The sequence below is a fragment of the Cavia porcellus genome, unplaced genomic scaffold, assembly GCF_034190915.1.
Source record: "Cavia porcellus strain 051 isolate PalLab524CR breed Dunkin Hartley unplaced genomic scaffold, mCavPor4.1 scaffold_17, whole genome shotgun sequence".
Lineage (NCBI taxonomy): Eukaryota > Metazoa > Chordata > Mammalia > Rodentia > Caviidae > Cavia > Cavia porcellus.
The window spans coordinates 63,894,618-63,916,711 of NW_026947500.1; the positions used below are offsets into that span (position 1 = coordinate 63,894,618).

The window sequence follows — 22,094 nt, forward strand, 5'->3', positions numbered from 1 at the left end:
ACATGTCAAGAATGTATACAAGCTAGGTTTATTAATTAAACTTGTGATTTACATTTAAGGTGAATTCATTTCAAAACTTTTCATGAAAAAATAACAAATTTGAGTTTTAATAATACCTATGTATTAAGACAATATTGATTTTCTTGATTGAAATAGAGTATGTGATTAAGATTTTTATTAAATTGAAGCTTTCGAGGGATTATTCATTTGAACTGCATGATTTGCACTGAATTTACACACATACACATAAACACACACACATGCACACACACTGATGATAATGAGCATAGCTGACACCACCAGGTAAGTTTTGAGCTGCCTTACTGAGATCATGTTCTCAATCTTCGGATGAGACTATTGCTTGGAATTGAATTGTTATATACTTATATGCAATGTTAATCTGTGTACTTATGAACAACACTATAATCTAATGCTTCAGAATCTTTGGACAGGCTTGGGGAGTGGATGATTTAACACTTATAACAGCCAGATTAAAATTAGATTTAAGAGCAGGAGCACTAAAAGTGATTGGTGGCCACACACTATAATTATATAAAAGGTTTAACTTCACAAGCCAATACATTTGAGGATGTCTAGTAAATGATGATATTTAAAAAATAACACCTGAGAATTACACCAGAGTTAAAAGAGACACAAGAAGCAAAAAACAAAACATAAATAATTTAGCAAAATACAGATATTGAGAAGTGTAGGTTGAAAAAATATGGGAGTAAAACTAAGGTTAGCAACTTAAAAAGCATACATTCATCTGCAATAGCATTGCTGTTTGTAGTTAGAGACAGCAGAATTTGATTCATTTACTGCAATTATTATATTAAAGTGAAAATATATTTTAAGGTAAAAAAGATTTTCTTTTCATGCAGACTTTGGCAATGAATACCAAAAGTGGTGTTTAATTATGTAAATTGAAATACGTGGTAGCCACTATATGCGGTTGATATTTTTAGAATATCTATTTCCCCTAACATTTTTCCTAGTCTTTAAACCTGTCAAAGTGTTGTTCTCAGATCTTATGAAAATAACATAGCACTTAGGAAGAAAGATGCAGCCCAATAGCCCTGCACTGGAGGCCAAGATGGAGAAGACCTCCATGGCAACCATCACTTTCCCCTTGCTGCTGTGGTATACAGGGAGGAAGGTGACCCACACACTGCAGAACACCAGCATGCTGAATGTCAGGAACTTGGCTTCATTGAATGTGTCAGGAAGGTTCTTGGCCAGGAAAGCCACAGTGAAGCTGAGCAGGGCCAGGGAGCCCAGGAATCCCAGGACACAGTAGAAGGCAGTGAGGGAGCCCTTGTTGCACAAGAGGATGATATGGCCATGTTCAGAGTATGCATCTGTGTCGATGTAGGGTGGATTTGTCCCCATCCAGAAGCCACAGATAGTGAGTTGGATAAGGGTGCAGATGGGGATGATGTAGTTTGGTGCCCCTGATACCAGCAAATGCCTCATTCTTCTTCCTGGACCAGTGACTTTAAAGGCCAGAACCACAGTAATGGTCTTGGCCAAGACAGAGGAAACAGCCACAGTGAACACGAGTCCAAATGTCATTTGTTGGAGGATGCAGGTGGCTGTGTTGGGACGGCCAATGAAGAGCAAGGAGCAGAGGAAGCACAGGAGGAGGGAGATGAGCAGGGTGTAGCTGAGAGTCCTGTTATTGGCCTTGACTATGGCAGTGTCTCGGTGCTTCACAAAGATTGCCATAATCACAACTGTGAGTACAGAGAAACTCAGAGCTACATGGGTCAGAGCCATCCCTAGGGAATCCTCAAAGGACAGGAAGTCCAAAATCTTGGGGAGACAGCGATCTCTGTTTCTGTTTGGGTATTCATGCTTTGGGCAGTGTATGCATTGCTCTGCATCTGGGGGAAAAGCAAAGATTCAGCTCTCTTTTCCATAAATTCTTCATTTTTATGAAGTCAATGAAATTTGCATCCTAAATTAGTTTACAAGTATCAATTTGATTGTGCGTGATGAAAAGAGCAGCTACTTTGAAGAAAAAGACACATTATGGTATCCATTGCTGATTCCATATCCTCATGCTGTGAAATCCAATAATGCTTTTATTCTTTGTTCAGAGCGGTTTTAAACTGTTATATATTGTTTAATTTCAACATACATGAAGATATGGAACGTTATTTGGAGGAGAACAAGAGGCATTATGACGCCCACTGTTGATTTTCTTATTGTCTTGTTTTGAATTACTATAATATCTTTATCACTCTATTCTGATCTGTTCAATACTATTTTGTTTTGTATAAATTCATTGTGTGTGAAGATATGGACAACTACTTAGAAGAAAACAAGAAACATTATGGTAAACAATGAGATCTATGGGTCTTGCTTTGAAATCCGTGTCACTTTATTTTTTTCTGATCTGCTTTATTCTGTTTTGCTATGTTCAGTTTTATCCTCTTTAAAATAAAAATTACATGAAATAAGAAAGAAATTCAACTCTTCTCCAATTTCACTATGAATACTTGTGGTTAATATATATCAGATTACATTTCTACATGACTGACTCAGGAATAATTAATCTAATTAAATATTATTTCAAATGCTTTCAAGTGGCATGTCCATCAGATTCAGCAGGATGAGATAGGAGGCTGGGTCATCCTGAGACTCTGTGATGTCACTATGATGTTGAGCTTCTCTCCATCCTTCTCTTGACTCTCCTCAGTCTTTCTCAGGATAAGCTTTTAATTGGCACAAAATTCCCTCAAGACAGTATATTTTGAAGATTTCCCTCATTCCTCCTCAAAGGGTGAAATGAGTAGTCCTGATATCATTGGAGTTTCAGGATTGCTCTATTGTTATCCAACAATCTTCTGTCAAACCTATCATCCTTTCTGATTGGACAATTGTTTCTTGACCTTTTATCTTATCATTTGTGTTATTATTCTTGTGAGTAATATTTTTCTGCAATCATATTTAAATGTTCTCACATACATACTCTACAATCTAAGTTTATAATTATCTATAGAATTTTCTGTTTCTATTTTACTTTTTCCCTCATACATCGGTAATTCTCTGTGACTCTTTTTCATTAATTTTGCATGTAAATATTGAAAACTGAAAATATTTTCATTTTGAATGCAACTGTATTAATGATTTATAACTCTTTGGGTAACAATTTGTATGTTAATACTATTATTTAAGAACATTTTTAAAAATCTCCAAAATTTAAAATTGAAAATCTCCAAAGTTTAAAACTGAACATGAGTTTTATGCTCATTTGCACTATAAATACCATATGATGTAACTAACACATGTCACACTAATGACTAATATGCAACACTGTGTGCAGAATTTATGACAAGAAAAACAATGTAATATAATGATTCTAAGATAGGTTTTCCACTTTTACTCATTCAAGGGAGCAACAAGTCCTTAAAATGAATGTTATTAGGCACTGTAGACATATACTTACAAAGATCAAAAATTTATGTACTTGAAATTTGTTATAGATAAGTTTTAGATTTGAGTCATCAAAGCATCCACAGGAAGCTTTGAGAAATACACACATATTGTTTCATAGATTACCTTAATCCAGGTTCACTGTAAGATTTCATATTGACCCTGTCTGACTCACCATTGGATATAGCCTTAGATGACCATGGGAATTAGTGCTTCAGCTGAGCGTCATAGAGCCAACATCACCAAACCAAATTATGTACCTGGTGACTATGAGTATAAAAAGGGCATATTGAAGGAATGAATCAGTAGGTGAGTGGCAAACTGTGCTTCACTCTTACCCCATTAGCAATAAGCTCAGCTTCACATTAGTGAGAAGTTGTTAAAGGGAGCAGTTACCACAGTGTCATTGTAGATTTGCTACCTGTCTGATTGGATATGTGTCTCTCTGGACAGAAAATGCAGGTAAAGCAGCAGACAGGTCTTCCTTCCTGAGGAATCTTGCTGAATCCTGGACCACAGCTGTGGCTACACACTGATTGGGGAGGAGTCTAATGGGAAGAAACAAGCACTGGTTATGATTTTGCACATTATGAGCAGATGAAATGTGATGTACATATTTCCAGATTAATAAAACAGAAAGATATTTGATTTTCATTAGGAATTGATCACAACCACTTTTCCCACCATCTGTCAGGTTTATATGAACTAGTTATCAAATTCGGGATCAAAATGGTTATCTTTCTATTGTTTATGAAACTATTTGTCAAATATTTCCAGGGTCCTTGGTCACTTTATTAGATCACAATCAACACACCCATGCCATTTTGCTTTCTTATCTATCTACTTCACCATGTCTTTAGAGGCATGTTTCCATGCAGTAAGTTAAGAGTCCTTGTACTCCTCCTGAGGGGATTTTTACCAGGCGAATTTACTTGGTTGGACATATGCCTATGTTATAGAAAACACAGTGCAATGAGATGATAATTTGGCTAAACACAGAGTAACTACTGGGAAAAACAATAAACAAACCAACAAAATAGTGCCAACATAAAATACTGAAACAAGTGTGTCTCTACTTGAATTTATTGCACTAATGGGCTTCATAATGAAGAGGATGCTATGCTCTAACAATGAACAACATAACCAGTGTGCAAAGCATGATTGTTATTTTAATCTGAATAGTTGTGTGGGATGGTCCACATTTGGGAAGATAAAATATCCTGTCAGCTCATTTGGATGATAAGAAGAACAAAATTTGGAGGTCAAAGATTCTTAACACTTACAAAGAGAATGATGATAACATGTAGAAAACATTAATCATATGTTAATATCTGATTTAATTAGTTTGAGTCAAATCATAAAAATGACTCTTGCAGTGTATGCCTGAAAGATGTTGAGTTATTTAGATGGATATGATTGGTATACATCTAGCCATATTTTTACCGATATCTGTATTTATCACTCAACTGTACCACAAATAAATATATCAAAATTAAAATATAATATCTTCTACAAACTTGCTGTTTCTCTAGAAGTTAGCTCAGAAGATGTGGTACAGAGACAAGATATGAAGGTGACATCAGTGCTTAGTAGAAGTCATTACAGTCTGATTCTGTAACTGTTTCCAAGTATGTCTCTGTGTGTCCTGTACTGAAATGGATTCATACCTCTGTGAAACCAACAGGCCATTCTATCAAATCTTCATTGACCACCAAGCTTTGGCCCTGTGGTCTCTTAAAGAAAAACTCCCCCACTTTAACCAGCATCCTAAGGCCACCTGGAAAATTCAGTGTGTTCTGGATGTCATACTGTGCCACATGTTGTCTTTCCTCATCCAAGAATATGGAAAATCCAGCACTGTTTGTAAATTCCATTTTCTTCAGGTGGGGATGGAGCTGCAGGAGAGGCATCAGATGGGGAATGAGGAGTGCATACAAATTAAATGTATGTAAAACATTTTCGTCGAAACTAAGTGCTCATGTGTCATTGTTGACAGCCTGTTCTGCTTGGATGGTCACTGTCTGATGGGTATAAGTGAGAACCCTGATCCCCATGCCATGATTGGGGGAGTAAAGAAATGGCATCGCAAAGATTCTAGAATGGCTGACTATTTTAATGTTTTTGGATCATTGAACGCAGCTGTTTGCAGTATCTCTGTTTGAATGTCCACTTTGTATTCTTTGATACTGTGATTTGAGCAACTATTTCCAAGATGATAATATGTAATCTATTAACAGGTGATTTCTTACTGTTATTTTTTTTTGTAGTTCTGTATTACATGTACCCTTACACCGCTTAGTTTTGTTTTGTGTTTTTCTCTTTTTCCTCTTAAATAAAAATTTAAAAAAAAAAGATTGCCTCCAGAGTGGCAGTTAAATGATCTCGTTTCCAACCCAGACTTATAACTGATTTTAGACGAACCTGAGGCTAACCCTCAAACACTGATAAGGACTAAACCTTGATGCACTGGTTTACTGCATTCTACTCATAGCACCATGAATGTGGAGAAATGCCCATGCTCGTGAAAATATACTCACTGACTGTGTGTCCTTTTCAAATCTGACGTATACCTGCATAAAACTTAAGAAAATGCACATCATGAATTATTTTTTCTTTTGTTTGAGATGATTTTTTTTCATAAAGTGGTAGTATCCTGAAATATCTGGGTTTATTTTGGAGTTATATAGTCCAGTATATATGGTCTCTGACATTGTACTGTGGAAAATAATTCACCTCTGATTCTTTTAACAATTTTTATTTAAGCTCTTCAATATGTGAACACAAACAGTCTAAATAATCTACCATTGTCCTTCAGGATATACCATGCCAAACGTCAACTTTTCTTAGAATCAAGGACTTAAGTTCAGTGTTGTACACAGTTATTATTGTTGGTACTGAAATGAAATTATGTAATTTTGTTTCTGTAGTACTTTTATTTAATGATTCAAATTCTGATTAATGTGCTTGCCTATATATATGAGGGAAAGACATCACTAATATATCCCATGCTGGGATTCAATTACTTTGAGGTTAAAACTTAAACATATTTGTGTTTGACTGATAGCATGATGCAATATATATATATATATATATATATATATATATATATATATACATATATTTCATGGCATCATTTGTAAAAATGAAACCAAAGTCCCTGTTCAAATATAAAGACCAGCAATGTTGATGAGCAATACATTTCCCAGCATTGTTTTACAATATTTTGTAGAGGCCTTTTCATTTGTATTCAAATTGCAAAAAAGAGGATTTGGGCTGCAAAATATACAACAATCTGACTGAAATAGATACAATTATTGTGACCATGTTTTTCTGGTTTGGATTTATTTCAAGGAGTGTTATAGATATTACCAGTTATTCAACATGTATTTTTGTCATGAGTTCTATTTAGGTACTTAACATCACTTTATATTACTTTTGAAATTTATGGTATAATATAAAATTAAGTAGTTTTGGATCCCAACACTCAGTCACAAAGGTCTACCACTGCAGGTGATAATTACAGATGTATACATGTCCAGAGCAAAAGGCCTAGCTAATGCATTTGCCTAACTCTGCTGACCTAAGGATGTAAACCTCCTTATGGTACATCGCATTAAAATACCTTCAGACACCATCAGGTCATCAGTCCTGTTCTTCTTCTGAAGTAGGTATACCTGCCAAGGAAGAAGCCCAGGCTGCTCTGCATTTTCAGAAGAACCCACTTCTGCTTTCTCCAAAAGCATTTTATGCAGCACATGGGCCAATGCATACACAGCATTGTAGATGAAATAGCTGGAATCAGACAATGTCATGAGGTCAATGTTTCCAGGCATAAATTCTAAGGATGTATTCGGGGGGCAAACTCCAATTCTCCCACATTGCGAACCAGGAAGTGAGCAATCAAAAAAATTGAGCCATAATTTGCTGAAATAAAAGTCTTCAGGGTATTGGGAAGGCTTGGTTGTTTGGAGGAAGTGTCTGAAACCAGGAACTTCCCCCTTGTGAGGAGAAAATGAGAAGCTTCCATGAAAGGAATGCAGCATGTGGTCCGTCTCATACACAACAATGTCCCATTTTGCAGTCATGATCCACACCTTTCCTGTTGTCAAAAAGAATTCTGCTGCAATATCCACATTGATGAGGCTCGCGACTTCCCCATACAGGATATGCACATTGGCAGATGAAGCTCTGATCTTGCTCATGAAAGTGATGTCACTTGATGCATACATTATCTTAGTGGCAGGGAGCTTTTTTGTCAAGGCCACACAGATACCTTTCTTTAGCATCTCTGCTTTCAGGTCCCCCAGGAAGTGCTCACCTTTCACATCATTAGATACAAAGATAGCCACCCATGTCCAGCCAAAATGCAGCAATAATGAGATCACTGCATGCACCAGAGTGCTGTCCGTGGGGGCCATCTGATAGACCGATGGATATTGGTGTTTGTCACTGAGAATGGTGTCAAAAGGTCCATAGGTGACCTGGAAAAACAAACAAAAAGATGACTCTGTAGCTTACTGAGATTGGTGTTTGCAAACTTTGCGGGGAGGGGGGGGGGTTGAGTGTTCTCTCCAAGATGGGGCTACTGACTAGACTACTAATTGGTAAAGAGAAAGAGCTGTGCAGAGATTACCCAGTCCTCAAGTTCTGAACAGAGTGCTGTGCTTACTGTTGCACAGCATTTAGGAATTGTCACGTGTATGTTTTATTTAATGAAATAATTGTTAAGGTCCACATGACTTTTCACATCTTTCACATGGTTCAAGATGGAATAAACTTTGGCTAAAGCAGTACAATAAGGTATCTGCCTGCCACTCTCCCTTCTGCCTTCAGCTGTGGAGTCACCTAGCAGGAACCAATAGTGGATGGACTCTCTGATAAAGAAACCAATCTTCAATATGGTAATCTCTGAATGTTTTCACATTATTATAACACTTAAACCTAGCTTGTCTTAAGGAATATAAACACTATCCCTGGATAACTGCATAAACAGTATTTAAAGGTTTTTTCCCAATGCAATGCTCCTGTTTTACAGTTATGCCACATAACTGATGTTTGTGCCGCAAGTTTCTTCTGGAAATAACACACAACACAGACTACATTTCCAAGTAGGTGGATTTGAGGTAGGACTTAGTAAAGCAAGTATCTGAATCTTAAGAGTTGTGAGGGGTTCAGCTATAAATTGGGTTCTCTAAAACTTAAGCTCACAGTGTTTTCTCAAAGAAATCACATGTCCTGCTATTTTTAGCCCCACATGGGACAGCCACTGACCTCTAGAGGCTACTGAGAGTGTAATATTCTGTGATGGACATGCATCACAACACCAACTGTGAGCTGCCAGCAGTCAGTGTAAGGAAAATGAGAAGTCAGTGCTCTGGAGCAGGACAAAAATATGGATTGAGGCCCATAGTAACCACATCTCCACACTCTCTTTCTTTTTGTAATCCTGATTATCTGGAAACACAAAGATATTCCTTTATCACTTAACATTTTACAGGGTGTCTATGCTTAGTCTCCATATTTCCCTTTTACCATAGGTACCCCTATTGGAGATACTGGAAAAAATATTGCCCAAATTCATGGTCCACTTGCCTGGGGGAATTTGTAGAGTTCCAAAATTGTTCCAGTCTCCGCTGAAAATGCTGCTGAGGTTCCTGCAATGACAGCAGCAAATTTTCTGTGTGTCTGGCAGTTGTAGTTAGGGAGGGGAATGTCTGTTCCACAAAGCCAATGTAGAGTGCTCCACAAGGCAAAGTGGTCACTGGCAATGGCATTGTAGACTTGGAAACCCAAGGTCACATTGGGGAGCAGCTGGGAGCCCTTATTGATCTCCTCGATAGCAAAGTAGAAAGCCAGTACATACTGGTAGTTCTTCCAAAACCATCTGTTCAAGTAGAAATTGTATCAGTTCCACTGATTGTAACAAGAAAGTGGTACAACATAGTATTTTCCTATTTTACACAAAGTGTTGATGCCCCAAAAGGCAAATATACTAGGACACTGTAAGGTTTTTGTTCACAAGAGTACCTGCTATATGAGTTAAACTTGAACAAATTGCACAACATGAAATAATCCAGACAGAAAATGTCAGAAATCATATGGACTCACTCATAGGATATATTTTGAATAGACAAATCAATAGCATTGCAAATTAGGCTAGTACCTTCCAGATACTGAAGGAGAAAAGGGGATAAGCTATCGGTGAGTAGTGTTAGTGAAAAATATGCTGGCTTCCTATGCGTGTTTAACAAGAAATATCATCAGCTTTGTCAGTGACCATACACTTTGGTCCAATGATATTATTTCACTTACACTGATCAAGGAAATGTACAGAGTTTGTTTTAAAATATTGGACATTTAGGTATCATAAGTACAGAAAGTTAATTACACCTGAAATAATCAACATTGCTTAAATTTGTGTTGGCATACTTAAAGTAACATTTAATAGACCTGCAAAATATAAGAGGAATGATCATTAATCACAGGAAATTATGTTTGAGCTATAATCCCTCTGACTACAACACCGTTTACAGAATAAAGTTGAGAGTCTGTGCTCATATTAGGTCTTTCACAAGTATACAAATAGACATTTTTACTGTTTTATAACTATGATAAATTTGATTGGCTTTTTGGAAAAAAATAAGAGTTCAGAATATTTCTGAGTGGATATCACAATGTAGAGAGCAAAATGGGGCTTCCATCTTTGTTAAATGGGTTAGAAGCCATAATCTGGCCCCATGAAATCATGGGCACACAATTTCCCTGAAGGTTATCTGTGATTAAGATTTTCTTTTCTCTGTCATCAATTCTACATTCCTAACTGTGGAACATGAGAAGAATCAGTGAAGTCATCTAACTTTAGATTTCACATGGATGAAGTAATGGACAGAAAATAGTCCATTTTATGCTTTTGGTAAAGATATAGAAATAGAAAAAAACGGAGAGAAATTCAAAATTAACAATAGAGGGGGAAATGATAGAAAATTGTCCTTACAATGGCAGAAAACTAGAATTTTACTCCAGAAGTTGGTAGACCAGTATCATTTATATCTAGTGCATACTAATTACTGAAAGGATAAATATTAAAGGACGTTGGGAGAAACTGCTAAAAATAGAGACAGCCATGGAACCAAACTGCTTACAGCTTGACTCTCTAATGACATGAACATACTGATATGTGGAACACTTTTAAGGTACACTTAACATTTACACTAGCAAGTCATGTACAGAGAACATGCTAACCTGCCATTGAATCCCTATTTAAATTAATTCAGCAACTTAGTTATTATAGTCATATATCATACAGTAGACTAAGCCTCCAATTAATAAATTTCTGCTTTTCTTTCTGCAAGAGTTAACGAAGAGATTCCTGGAGTAGAGCAATAAGCCCCCCTAAATGATGGTTTTATTTTCTTCTAATTAATCTAAGGTCAGAAGAAAGACCATAAAGTCTGATAAGATTCAATTATGGACATTTTGTAGGGCATGTTCGTCTTTGGCTATGAATCTCAGCTGTGGTGGGCTTCATTGTGAGACATACTTTTAAAATGTCCCTGTCCAAAGTGGACACATAGAGTGACTCACTTGGGTGCATTATTAATGTCAGACCAGGGCTTGGTTTGTCAGATGCCTAAGGCTATCACTCCATGAGATGTCTCAGAAGGAGATGATGAAGTAGCAGGTACTTCATTTAAGTACTTGATAATGCTTGATGATGATCATTCACGTGATGGTTTGTGCATAAAAATGAGGAATTCTATCATCTATGTTTCATGGAGAGGAGAGAAGAAGAAAATTGAAACATGATCAAAAGATCAAGAAGCAGGATAATCTCAGAAATCACCAGTATGGCTTCCAGCCATGTCTTTACATTTAAAAAAATAGTTCTCAAGGCATACCAATTCAATCATTACACAAATGCCAGCACACCCAATCACACAGAGTCATAATCATATTTAATACACACACACACACACACACACACACACACACACACACACACAGCGTGGAACTTACCTACTGGCTCTTATATAAGCTTTTGGTGTGAACAGAAAGGACAGACGGGATATATCAGGATCCTGGTTCGTGTAGTAGAGGGGGAAAAACCCACCGAGCACCAAGTCTCCATCTCTGTGGACACTCGGACGCAGGTATGCTAAACACCATGAAACTTCCTTCCATGAAGCATGTAAAGTTTTCAAGAGTAGAAAGAGGAAAATGAAGAAGAACATGTTCAGCTCCCCAAAGTAGAGAAAAAGTTTTTTTGATGTCTCGGTTGAATAAACGAAGGTGGATTCTGTCTGTGGAATCAGCCTTTGGAAATGAGAATCAAATTCTGTGTAAGGCACTGAGAAGTCCCAAAATCATTAGATGCCTTTACAAAGTGGAACATTTGCCAAGCCAGCTTGCTAGACAGCAGCACAGCTAAACAGACAGTGATGGATCAGCAACATAGCCATGGAGGCCACATATCACCCTTGGTGACATTATGATCAGATCATTGCTGGCTCTCTCTTTTCAGTGTTTCATGTCACCTCCTGAAGGATCTCTGGGGATCTCCCAGGCCTTGGGCTCTGCACCTGCCACCCCACAATTTGATGAAATAACACTTAAAAATATGTTTATGAATCCTTCTTGGGCTTTATTATTTCATCTTGCTCCACCAAGATTTCCACACTGCCTCCTGAGACAGTGCCTGGGTATTTTTGTGTATGCAGCCTGTAAGAGCATGGTCTGAGGAATGTGGCATACTTTGATAGAGGGTTTTGATATTGGAAAAACATCTAGTGGCCAAATTCCATATGACATCTTAAGAAGAAAGTGCACAACTGAAGTTCAGCACTGATGACCAGAACCACCTTAAGTGATTAAGTTTAGTCTCTGTCTCCTGCCTGCATCGCACTCCTGGAAGAAGTGGACCTCAGGATTTACAGCACAATAAGCTGCTTGACACAGAAAACCAGATGCCCTGACACATCACAGAGTTTCAGTGGTTATCTCTGAGCCTGATAGTTTACACTCTGCCCACTTTGAATTCTAACACCTTTAAATTGTTTACTGAGCCATAACTACTTTACTTGTCATCCAGAAATTAGGTGCTGTTTTCTTAATTAGTTAAATAATTTATATTGCTAACAGAAGTCTAACTCCCAACCTTGCCCTTGCCAGGCGATCACTGAGCCACTGAGTTCTATCCTTGGCTGCTTTCTTATTCTTGTGTTTCACTACTCTTCATATAAACTTTTTCTGATAGATTTTCCTGCCTGCTTATTCATAGTTTATTGTTGAGAAGGAGAAATTGGATATATTTATACAGTTCAACTGGATATTTTGTGGTTTGTGTATATTGTGAAATTTTTATATCAAAGCATACAAATCTTATATCAGTTTGTGGTGAAAAGAAACAAAATGCAATATTTTGTTGTCCTCTATATGAAGAACGATGTATAATAAAACTGCTAAATTATTCCTCCTGTCTGAATGAAGCTGTTTCCTTTCTCCAAAAAATCTTTCAGAATACTTTCATTTCCCATTTTACTCTCTCTGTGAGTTTGGCTTTTTAACCTTGGCTTGAAAGAGATCTATAGTGTTTTCTTTCCACGCCTCCCTTATTTCATCCAACATACACTACATTTATCCATGTTGCTGAACATAAAAGAATTGGTCTTTTCTAAAGAGACTTTAGTGTTTTATTAGAAATATATGCACTTTGTTTTGCACTCACATGTGAGTAGATGCTCTGTTTCATTTCATGTATTGACTGCTTGAGTAATTCTGCAAAGGAAATGACAGAGCAAATATGTCCTTAAATTCATTTGTATTCTCTGCGTATACACTCAGTAGTGGGATTACTAAATTAAAAATATTTGTAGTTTAGACTTTCGGAGTAGCCTGTAAACTATTGAATTTCCTAATTTACATTCATTGACATTAATATTATAAAACTAATGTCATTTTATTTAAAGAACATGGATAAAATGGAATACAATGTGCTTAAATCAAATAAACAAGTCTCAACACATTAAAAATGGCATGCTTCCTCTCAAGCGATAAACACTAGATAAAATAAGTAAAAATGAATACAAATACCAAGCAACAGAAACAAAAAAACAAAATGACAGACTTCTTGATGGAAAGGGGAATGTGGAGAAGAAGGAAATGGAAGAGAGGCAAGAGAGAATTTGGGGGAGAATGAGAGAGGAGGTAATAAGGAAGAAAATAACTAAATTACCTTATAAAAGGTTAGCAAAAGACTATCACCATCTTTTTTCTGTCCTACAAATGTGCACTAATAAATGCTTGAAATGTAGTAAATTTGCTTGATATACAGTGACAAGGGGACACTTGCACAATGCATTTTATTGCCATTTTGTTGGTTTATAGAACCTTTGGCCTCCAAAATTTGTTGTACTTATAATCCCAAGGCACTTGCATGATTTAATATCATCTCCCCACATATGGACATTCCCATATAATTCATCAAGAAATATGTATAACAATCATTCTTGGCATGCTGGTTATGTTGTTCATTATTAGAGTAAAGTGAAGCCCAGAATTGTAGTAAATTCAAGTGGCTATTCATGGAGTTCTTTGAGTATTGCTATGTTATTTATTGGTTTGTTCATTGTGTTTCTCAGTAGCTACTGTCCGAGTTGAGCCAAATTATAATCTCATTGCATTCTGTGTTACAGAACATAAACATATGTCCAACCAAGTTCAGTGGCCTGGTAAAAATCACCTCAGGAGGTCTCTTAACAGTTACTGCATTAAAATATGCCTCTAAAGGCATGGGGGAAGCAGAATTCAGAAAAGAGAACAGTATAGGGATGTTACATGTGACATAACATAAGGACCATGGAAACTGGTAGTGTTTGAAAAATCACATCCAAAACAATAGAAAGATAAACATTTTTATACCAAATTTGATAACTAGATCATATAAACGTGGTCGACTGTGCCAAAAGAATTCCTGATTATTTCCTAATAAAAGTCAAATACTGTTCATCATATTACTATGGAAATACATACATCATATTTTATCTGCTCAAAATGTGCAAAATTATAACCAGTGCTTCCTTCTCCCTCTTAGACCCCCTCATTCACTGTGTAGTCAGAGCTGTGGTCCTCAATTCAAGAAAATTCCTCAAGAAGAAAGGCCTGTCTGCTGCTTTATCTGTGTTTTCTGCCCAAAGAGACACATTTTCAATCAGACAGGTAGCAAATGTAGAATGACACTGTGATAACTGTTCCCTCTAATAACTTCGCAGTAATGGGAAGCTAGGCATATTTCCAATGGAATCAGAGTGGAGCGCTGTTTCCCACTCATCTACTAATTCATCCCTTCAGTGTACACATTTTATAGTCACAGTCAATAGATACATACTTTTCTCTGGTGGTGCTGATTCTATGATGTTCAACTGAAGCACTGATTGCCATGGTCATCCAAGTTTATATACAATGGCGAGTGAGTCAGGGTCAATCTGTAATCTTACAATGAACCTGGATGAAGCTAACCTGTGAAACAAAATGTGTGTAATTCTCAAAGCCTCCTGTGGATGCTTTGATGTTTCAAATCCAATACTTTTTCATAATAAATTTCAAGTACAAAATTTTTGCTATTTTCATATATTTTTGAAATATGTAATGACAACATTCATTTTAGGAACTGCATTCTCACAAGTATTGGTAAAACAGAAAAACGGCTATAAAATTTTTGCATTGTATCTGATGTCATGAATTGTGACACATTATTATGTATTCTTCTGTAGTGTAAAGACTGTCAGTTATGTCAAATGGTGCATACAGTGCAAAATTTAATTTCAGTATTACATTTTGAAGATAATAGATTTTAAAAATTGGAGATATTTAGAAATATACTGTTGTTCAGTAACAGGATTACAATAAAAATTACTATCCAAAGTGTTATAAACCTGTAAAACAATTGCATTCAAAATGACAATATTTTCATTTTTTCAATATTTAGGTGAAAAAAATTGATAAAACTTTACTGATAAATACAAATGTAGACAGACAAAAAATAAGAAAAGCTATAGATAATTATAAACTTAGGTTGTAGAGTATGTATGTAACAGCATTTAAATTTGAGTGTTCTAAAACACATTACTCACAAGAATCACCACACAAAAGTTAAAATATATGGTGAGAAAACATTTAACTTGTATCAGTACTACAGATTTCCCCATCTGAGGAAAATGAGGGAAGCCTTTGAAATAGATTGCTTTGAGTGAACTTTGTGCCACTACAAAGCTATTCCTGAGGAAGTCTGAGGAAAATCAAGAGAAAGATGGAGAGAACTGCACAATCCTAGTGACATCACTGAGTCCCAGAATGACCTGGCTTCATATCCCATTCTGTTAAATCTGGTGGACATGCCACTTGAATGCATTTGATATGACATTTAGTTAGATGATTTGTGTCTGAGCCAGGCAAGTAGAAATGCAATCTGTTACACCACAATAATGTATATTAAGCAGTATGTATACATAATGATATTGAAAAGTAGTGAGTTTCATCAATTTAGTAAAAATGAAAACTTCCTGAAAAAGAAATACTGAATCTTTGCTTTTTCTCCAGATGCAGAGCAATGCACACAGTGCCCAAAGCATGAGTATCCAAACAGAAACAGAGATGGCTATCTTGCCAAGATTGTGGGTGCCCTAGAGTTGGCTCTGACTCACGTAGCTGTGTTTTGCTGTACTCACAGCTGTGATTTTGGCAATCTTTGTTGAGCATCAATACATTGTCATAGTCAAGACCAATAACAGGACTCTCAGCTACACCCTGCTCATCTCCCTCCTCCTGTGCTTCCTCTGCTCCTTGCTCTTCATTGGCCGTCCCAACACAGCCACCGGCATCCTCCAACAAATGACATTTGGACTCGTGTTCATTGTGGCTATTTACTCTGTCCTGGCCTAGACTATTACTGTCGTTCTAGCCTTTAAAATCACTGCTCCAGTCAGAAGGATGAGGCAGTTGCTGATATCAGGAGAACCAAACTACGTTATCCCCATTTGCTCTCTGATCCAACTGGCTTTCTGTGGCACTTGGATAGGGACAATTGTACTCTACAGTGACAAAAGTTTACTCTCTGACCATGATCACATCATCATCGTGTGCAAAAAGGGCTCCCTCACTGCCTTCTATTGTGCTCCCTAGCCCTGTTTTCCTGGCCAGGAACCTGCATGACCCTTCAACAAAGCCAAGTTCCTAACATTCAGCATGCTGGTGTTCTGCAGTGTGTGGGGCACATTCCTCCCCATGTACCACAGCAGCAAGGGGAAGGTAATGGTGGCCAGGATGGTCTTCTCTATCTTGGCCTCCAGCATGGGACTGCATCTTTGTGCTATGTGCTATGTTATTCTCATAAGATATAAGAATAGCTCTTTCACGAGTTTTAAGAACAGGAGAGAGTTTAGGGCGAAACAGACATTCTAAATTTACCAACCCCATTTAGTCTCTACCATATATTTAACATTTGAGACTTAAACACCACCTCCATTTTTCATTCCAAATGTTTCATGAAAATATTTTTTTACCTTAAAATACAACTTAGTTTTTAGTATAATCATTTCACCTAGCCAAACAAATTGTACTGCCTAAAACTACAAACCGCAGTGCTAATACAGATGAATAAATGTTTTTAAAGTTGTTATCCCTAAATTAGTTTCCATATTTTTTTACTTATACACATTCTCAGTATCTGTACTTTGCTGTTATGTAAATCATATTTAGTTTTCTGCTTCTTGTATCTCTTTTATCTCTAGTGTGAATGTCAGATTTGTTATTGTAGTGTTTATTTATTTAAAGAATGAAAGAAGAAGTAAAATACAAAAATGTAGAATACAGAATTTAAAAAAATATTAACAGGAAGAAATCGCTAGTTGATACAGTACATACCATCATTTTAGAAATAGTTGTTCAAGTTACAAAATGAGTTCGTAAAAATTGGATAGACACTCAAACACTGACAGTGCAAAACATTCTGATCAATAATCCTATAAAAATTTAGTGATATTGTCATCTATCTTATACACATATACATAAAGTTATATTCTTTATTACATTTTCCATCCTTTTCATTTTCACAATATCTATTATATAATTTTGGTATTATTACTTTTTCAGTTTTTATTATTTTTTTCGCTACACAGTGAGTCTTGTTTATTTCACTGATAAGGATAGTCTCAATTTGCCTCCTTTTATCTACAAAGGGCTCAAGATCATTATAGTTAATAGTCCATTTTAGAAAAAATACAAATTTTTTTCATCCACTCTGCAATTGATGTGCATTTTGGTTGTTTAGAAGATTTAGCTCTTATGAGTTGTGTTTCTATAAACATGTGTGTACATATTGTGTTTCTATAAACATGTGTGTACATATTGTGACATGACCTCTTCAATTTTTCTGAGATAATATCCAGAAGAAGAATGGCTTGATTGAATGGAACTTCCAATCCTAGTTTATTGGGGATTCTCCATGCTGATTTTCACAGTGGCTGCACCAGTCTACATTCTCACCAACAATGGTGAACTGTTCCTTTTACCTCACACCCTCTGCATCATTTTCGTCAGTTGATTTCTAAATGACAGCCATTTTTCTGGGCTGAGGTGATACCTCATTGTTATTTTAATTTGCATTTCCCAAATGACCAGTGATGGTGAGCATTTCATCATGTATTTATTTTCCATTTGTATATCTTTATCAGAGAAAAGTGCATTCATCTCAGATGTCCATTTTTGGAGAGGATCTTTGAATTTGGGGGCTTGGTATTTTTCAATACTTTATATGTTTTGGATCTAAGTCCTTTGTATGAGGGATTGTGCATTAAAATTCTTTCCCATTCGGTGCATTTTCCTTTCAATTTGTTGGTGAATTATTTTAAGTGCAAAAACATTTAGTAATATGAAATCTCAGTTGTGACTCTTTGAAGTGTATCCAATGCAGCTTGTATATTGTTCATGAATTCTCTGTCTACCCCAATGTCATGGTTTATGCCTGTGTCTCCCAGGCCTCATGAGTTTGCATTGTGCATTTGTGATGGTTCACTGTCTTTTCAAGTTCATTATATATTTTAGGTTTCCTATTATCTAAAGCTAAAAACAAATGTGGCAAGATTATATACAGTCACAAAGCAAGAATCTGGTGAAAATTTAATTTCCCTTGCATTCCAATAATATCATAAAATATAATTTTTATATATAATTCTGCTATGGGTCAAACACAAATATGTTTAAATTTTAACTTCCAGGTAATTGAATCCCAGCATGGGGTATATTTATGAAGTCTTGTTCTAATATATATAGGCAAGCACATTAATCAGATTTTTGTATCACTAAATAAAAGTACTACAGAAACAAAAATACATGATATTCATTTTAGTAACAACAATAATAGTATTCAACATTGAACTTCATTCTTTGACTCTAAATAAAAATGGTGTTTGCCATAGTGTATCCTGTACATCAATGGTAGATCACTTAGAGTGTTTGTGTTCACATATTGAAGTAAACACTAACATCATCATAATGGGAGACCTCAATAACCCAATACCATATATGAACAAATCAACTAGACAAACATATCAGGAATAAAATGCAGAGTTGTACAAAACTTTTGAATAAATGGACCTAAAAATACGTATAGAGTGTTTCACTCAAATACAATGAATACATATTTTTCTCAGTAGTAGCTGGAACATTTTCCAAAATACACCACATTGTATCCCAAAAATCTTACTATAGTAAATGTAAAATAATTGAAAGTATCCCATTCATATAATCAGATTATAGTTTATTTTATCATGTCATCTAGTAGCTACCAAGTTGCAGACATTGCATTAATGTCTTTCATTCATTTTGAGTTCATTTTTCTACCAAGTAAACAGATAGGTTTCTAAATTTATTGTCTTCTTATGGAAATCAGTTTCCACAAGCCCATTGATTTTTAAACTCTTTGCTTGCTTGTGTGATGTATTTAGCTGTCAGGAAAGATACCTAAAAGAGGGAAACCTAGATCATAGGAAATTTATAATTTCAATTTTTAAGGAATCTCTACCCTGATTCCTATAGTGTTTTTTCTAGTGAATGTGTTTAGACCCTTTGTCAAATACAAGGTGGCTTAGCATCTGTGTCCTAGTGTTTGCATCTTCTAATCTGTTCTGTTGATTCTCAGGTCTATTTCTTTACCAGTACCATGTTGATTTTATCGTTGTGGTTTTGTAATATAGTTTCAAGTGAGGAATTGCAATCCCCCCCCCTGCTTTGCCTTTATTGATCAGAATTGCTTTTGCTATCCCTGTTTCAAAAAGAATTTTAGAAATATTTTCTCTAGATCTTTATGGTATGCTAATGGTATAGAAGTTCACTCTTGAACTTAATAGATTATTTGAAGAAGTTCAAATAATCTATTCTTCTTTTACCTGGGAGATTATTTCTAGTTTGAATTCCTTTAAAGCTTCCCAAGGTTGCTTCTTTATTTCAGTTGCTATTATGTCCGTTATTTCAGGTGTATGGCATATATTTTCTTTTATGTACGTCGCTCCTAAGGTTTCCTTGGATGGGCTGGAGGTTTGAGACTGTAATTTGTTCTTTTGTTTTGTTATTTTCCTATATTAATGTGTTTCAAGTGTTCCAAGTGTTATTCCAAGGCTTCTCCAGGGTCTATTGGATATCCTCTTCTATGAGCTCAGCTCCTGGGACTCTGACCACCCAGCTCTGGAGACCTTAACATGCTTCTGACACCAAGGGACAGATCAACCAGACAGAAAATGAGCAAAGAAATAACAGAACTGAATAACACATGTAAATAAATGGACTTGATAGACATATACAGAATGTTCCACCTACAACATCAGAATACACATTCTTCTCAGCAGTACATGGGTCATTCTCTAAAATAGACCACATATTAGCTCACAGAACATATTTAAACAAATGCAAAGGAGTTGAAATCATCCCTTGCATGTTATCGGATCATAGCGCTCTGAAATTAGAAATTAATGATAAAAGATACTGCAAAAATCCCACAAACACACGGAAACTGAATAACACACTATTGAGTAATCAGTGGGTCACAGAGGAAATTAAAGAAGAAATTAAACAATATCTATGAGCCATATTTCCACTATAGTGACAAAATACTGAGAAAATCAATTTAAAGCAGGAAAGGTTCATTGTGTCTCACAATTTCAAGAGATTTCAGCCCATGATCAATTGGTTGTGTTGATTCTGAGTCTGTGGTAAGGTAGAAAGACATAGGTGGCATGAGTGCAATGAAACAAGTCTGCTCTGCTCATGATAGCCAGGAAGCAAAAGAATGAGAACAGAGAGCCTGGGGACAAAATAACTTCTTGAAAGGCACATCTCCACTGATTTACCTCTTTCAATGATGCCCTGAATCCTAAGGTTTCCACTGACTGTCTATAGCCCATGAAGCTACAAGTGCATCAGTGGAGTAATCATGACCAGTGCTCTCATGATCCCATGATCTTCCCTTCAAAGTCTCGTTCATGGAACATGGCATCAATGGAGAAAAAATCTCCAACACTTCTGTTAAGATATACCACAGCACCATGCAATGGCAAAGCTTTATTTATAAACATACTTGGGGCTAAATTTGGTCAGAAGGCTGATGTTCACCAATTTCTTCCATAAAGCAAGTCAGAGTGTGGAAAGAAGGAGGTAAAATTGAAAACACATGCCATAAGCTCCTGTTTTATGTGCTAAGTGATAGGCAGGAGGTCCCAGGGAAGCCTGTGAGGTACAGAGCCTTGTGTATTGCTAGAAGCATGTAGGTCTCTTTCTGGTAGATAGTGTGTAGCCCACTTCAAAGTGGTTCCCTGATTATGGCACCTGAAAGTGTTTTAAGGTGATGTACCATGGCCAAATTTTTATCCCTAAGTCAGCAGAGTTGACTGGTGTATTAGTCACCGTTTGTTCTGGACATTTATATGTGATGTACCATGACCAAATTTTCATCCCTAATTCAGCAATGTTGATTCTGCTGGATTAGTGGCCTTTTGCTATGGACATGTATACATCTGTGATTATAACCTACAGTGTTAGAACTTTGTGACTGAGTGTTGCAATCCTAAACTACTTAATTATGTATTATACCATAACTTCCAAAAGTAGCGTAAAGTGATGCTAAGGATCTAAATAGAACTCACAACAAAAATACATGTTGAATAACTGGTCAGGACTACAACACTCCTTGCAATGAATCCAAACCAGAAAAACATGGTCATCTATCTCATTCAGATTGTATATTTTGTAAGCCAAGTCCTCTATGTGAATCTTAGAATGAAAATGAATAGATCTTTACAAAATATTGTAAATGATGCCGGGAAATGTAGTGCCCACTGACATTGCTAGTCTTTCACTATTTGGAGCAAACATAAGGCCAGGAATTTGGTTTCATTTTTAAATATGATGCTATGAAGCTGAGTGCATGGATCTCACACCCACTGTTTCACTCAGCTAGTTAGAGACACTGGATAGTAGCATCCTGGGCAGCACAATCAATAGAACCTGGGCCACTGCTCTGGGAAGCCTGGGAAATGAGAAGCCAGCCACTATAGTTCTTACTGGGCCAGATGCATGAATGTGGTGAGCAGCTGAAGCCAGAGGTCAAT

At 36.3% G+C, this 22,094-nt stretch overlaps 1 protein-coding gene across 1 annotated transcript in view; it reads right to left on the minus strand.

Moving 5' to 3' along the window:
* Positions 1 to 945: 945 nt before the first annotated feature.
* The window catches only part of LOC100733405 (vomeronasal type-2 receptor 116-like), a 36,824-nt gene continuing 15,675 nt past the window's right edge, over positions 946 to 22,094 (minus strand). The window contains exons 2-7 of the mRNA XM_063229121.1: positions 11,458 to 11,754; positions 9,034 to 9,325; positions 7,116 to 7,946; positions 5,109 to 5,336; positions 3,863 to 3,989; positions 946 to 1,886 (exon numbers count right to left, since the gene is read on the minus strand). Of these exons, the coding sequence (XP_063085191.1) occupies positions 946 to 1,886; positions 3,863 to 3,989; positions 5,109 to 5,336; positions 7,116 to 7,946; positions 9,034 to 9,325; positions 11,458 to 11,754 (2,716 nt within the window). The remainder of the gene's footprint in view (positions 1,887 to 3,862; positions 3,990 to 5,108; positions 5,337 to 7,115; positions 7,947 to 9,033; positions 9,326 to 11,457; positions 11,755 to 22,094) is intronic.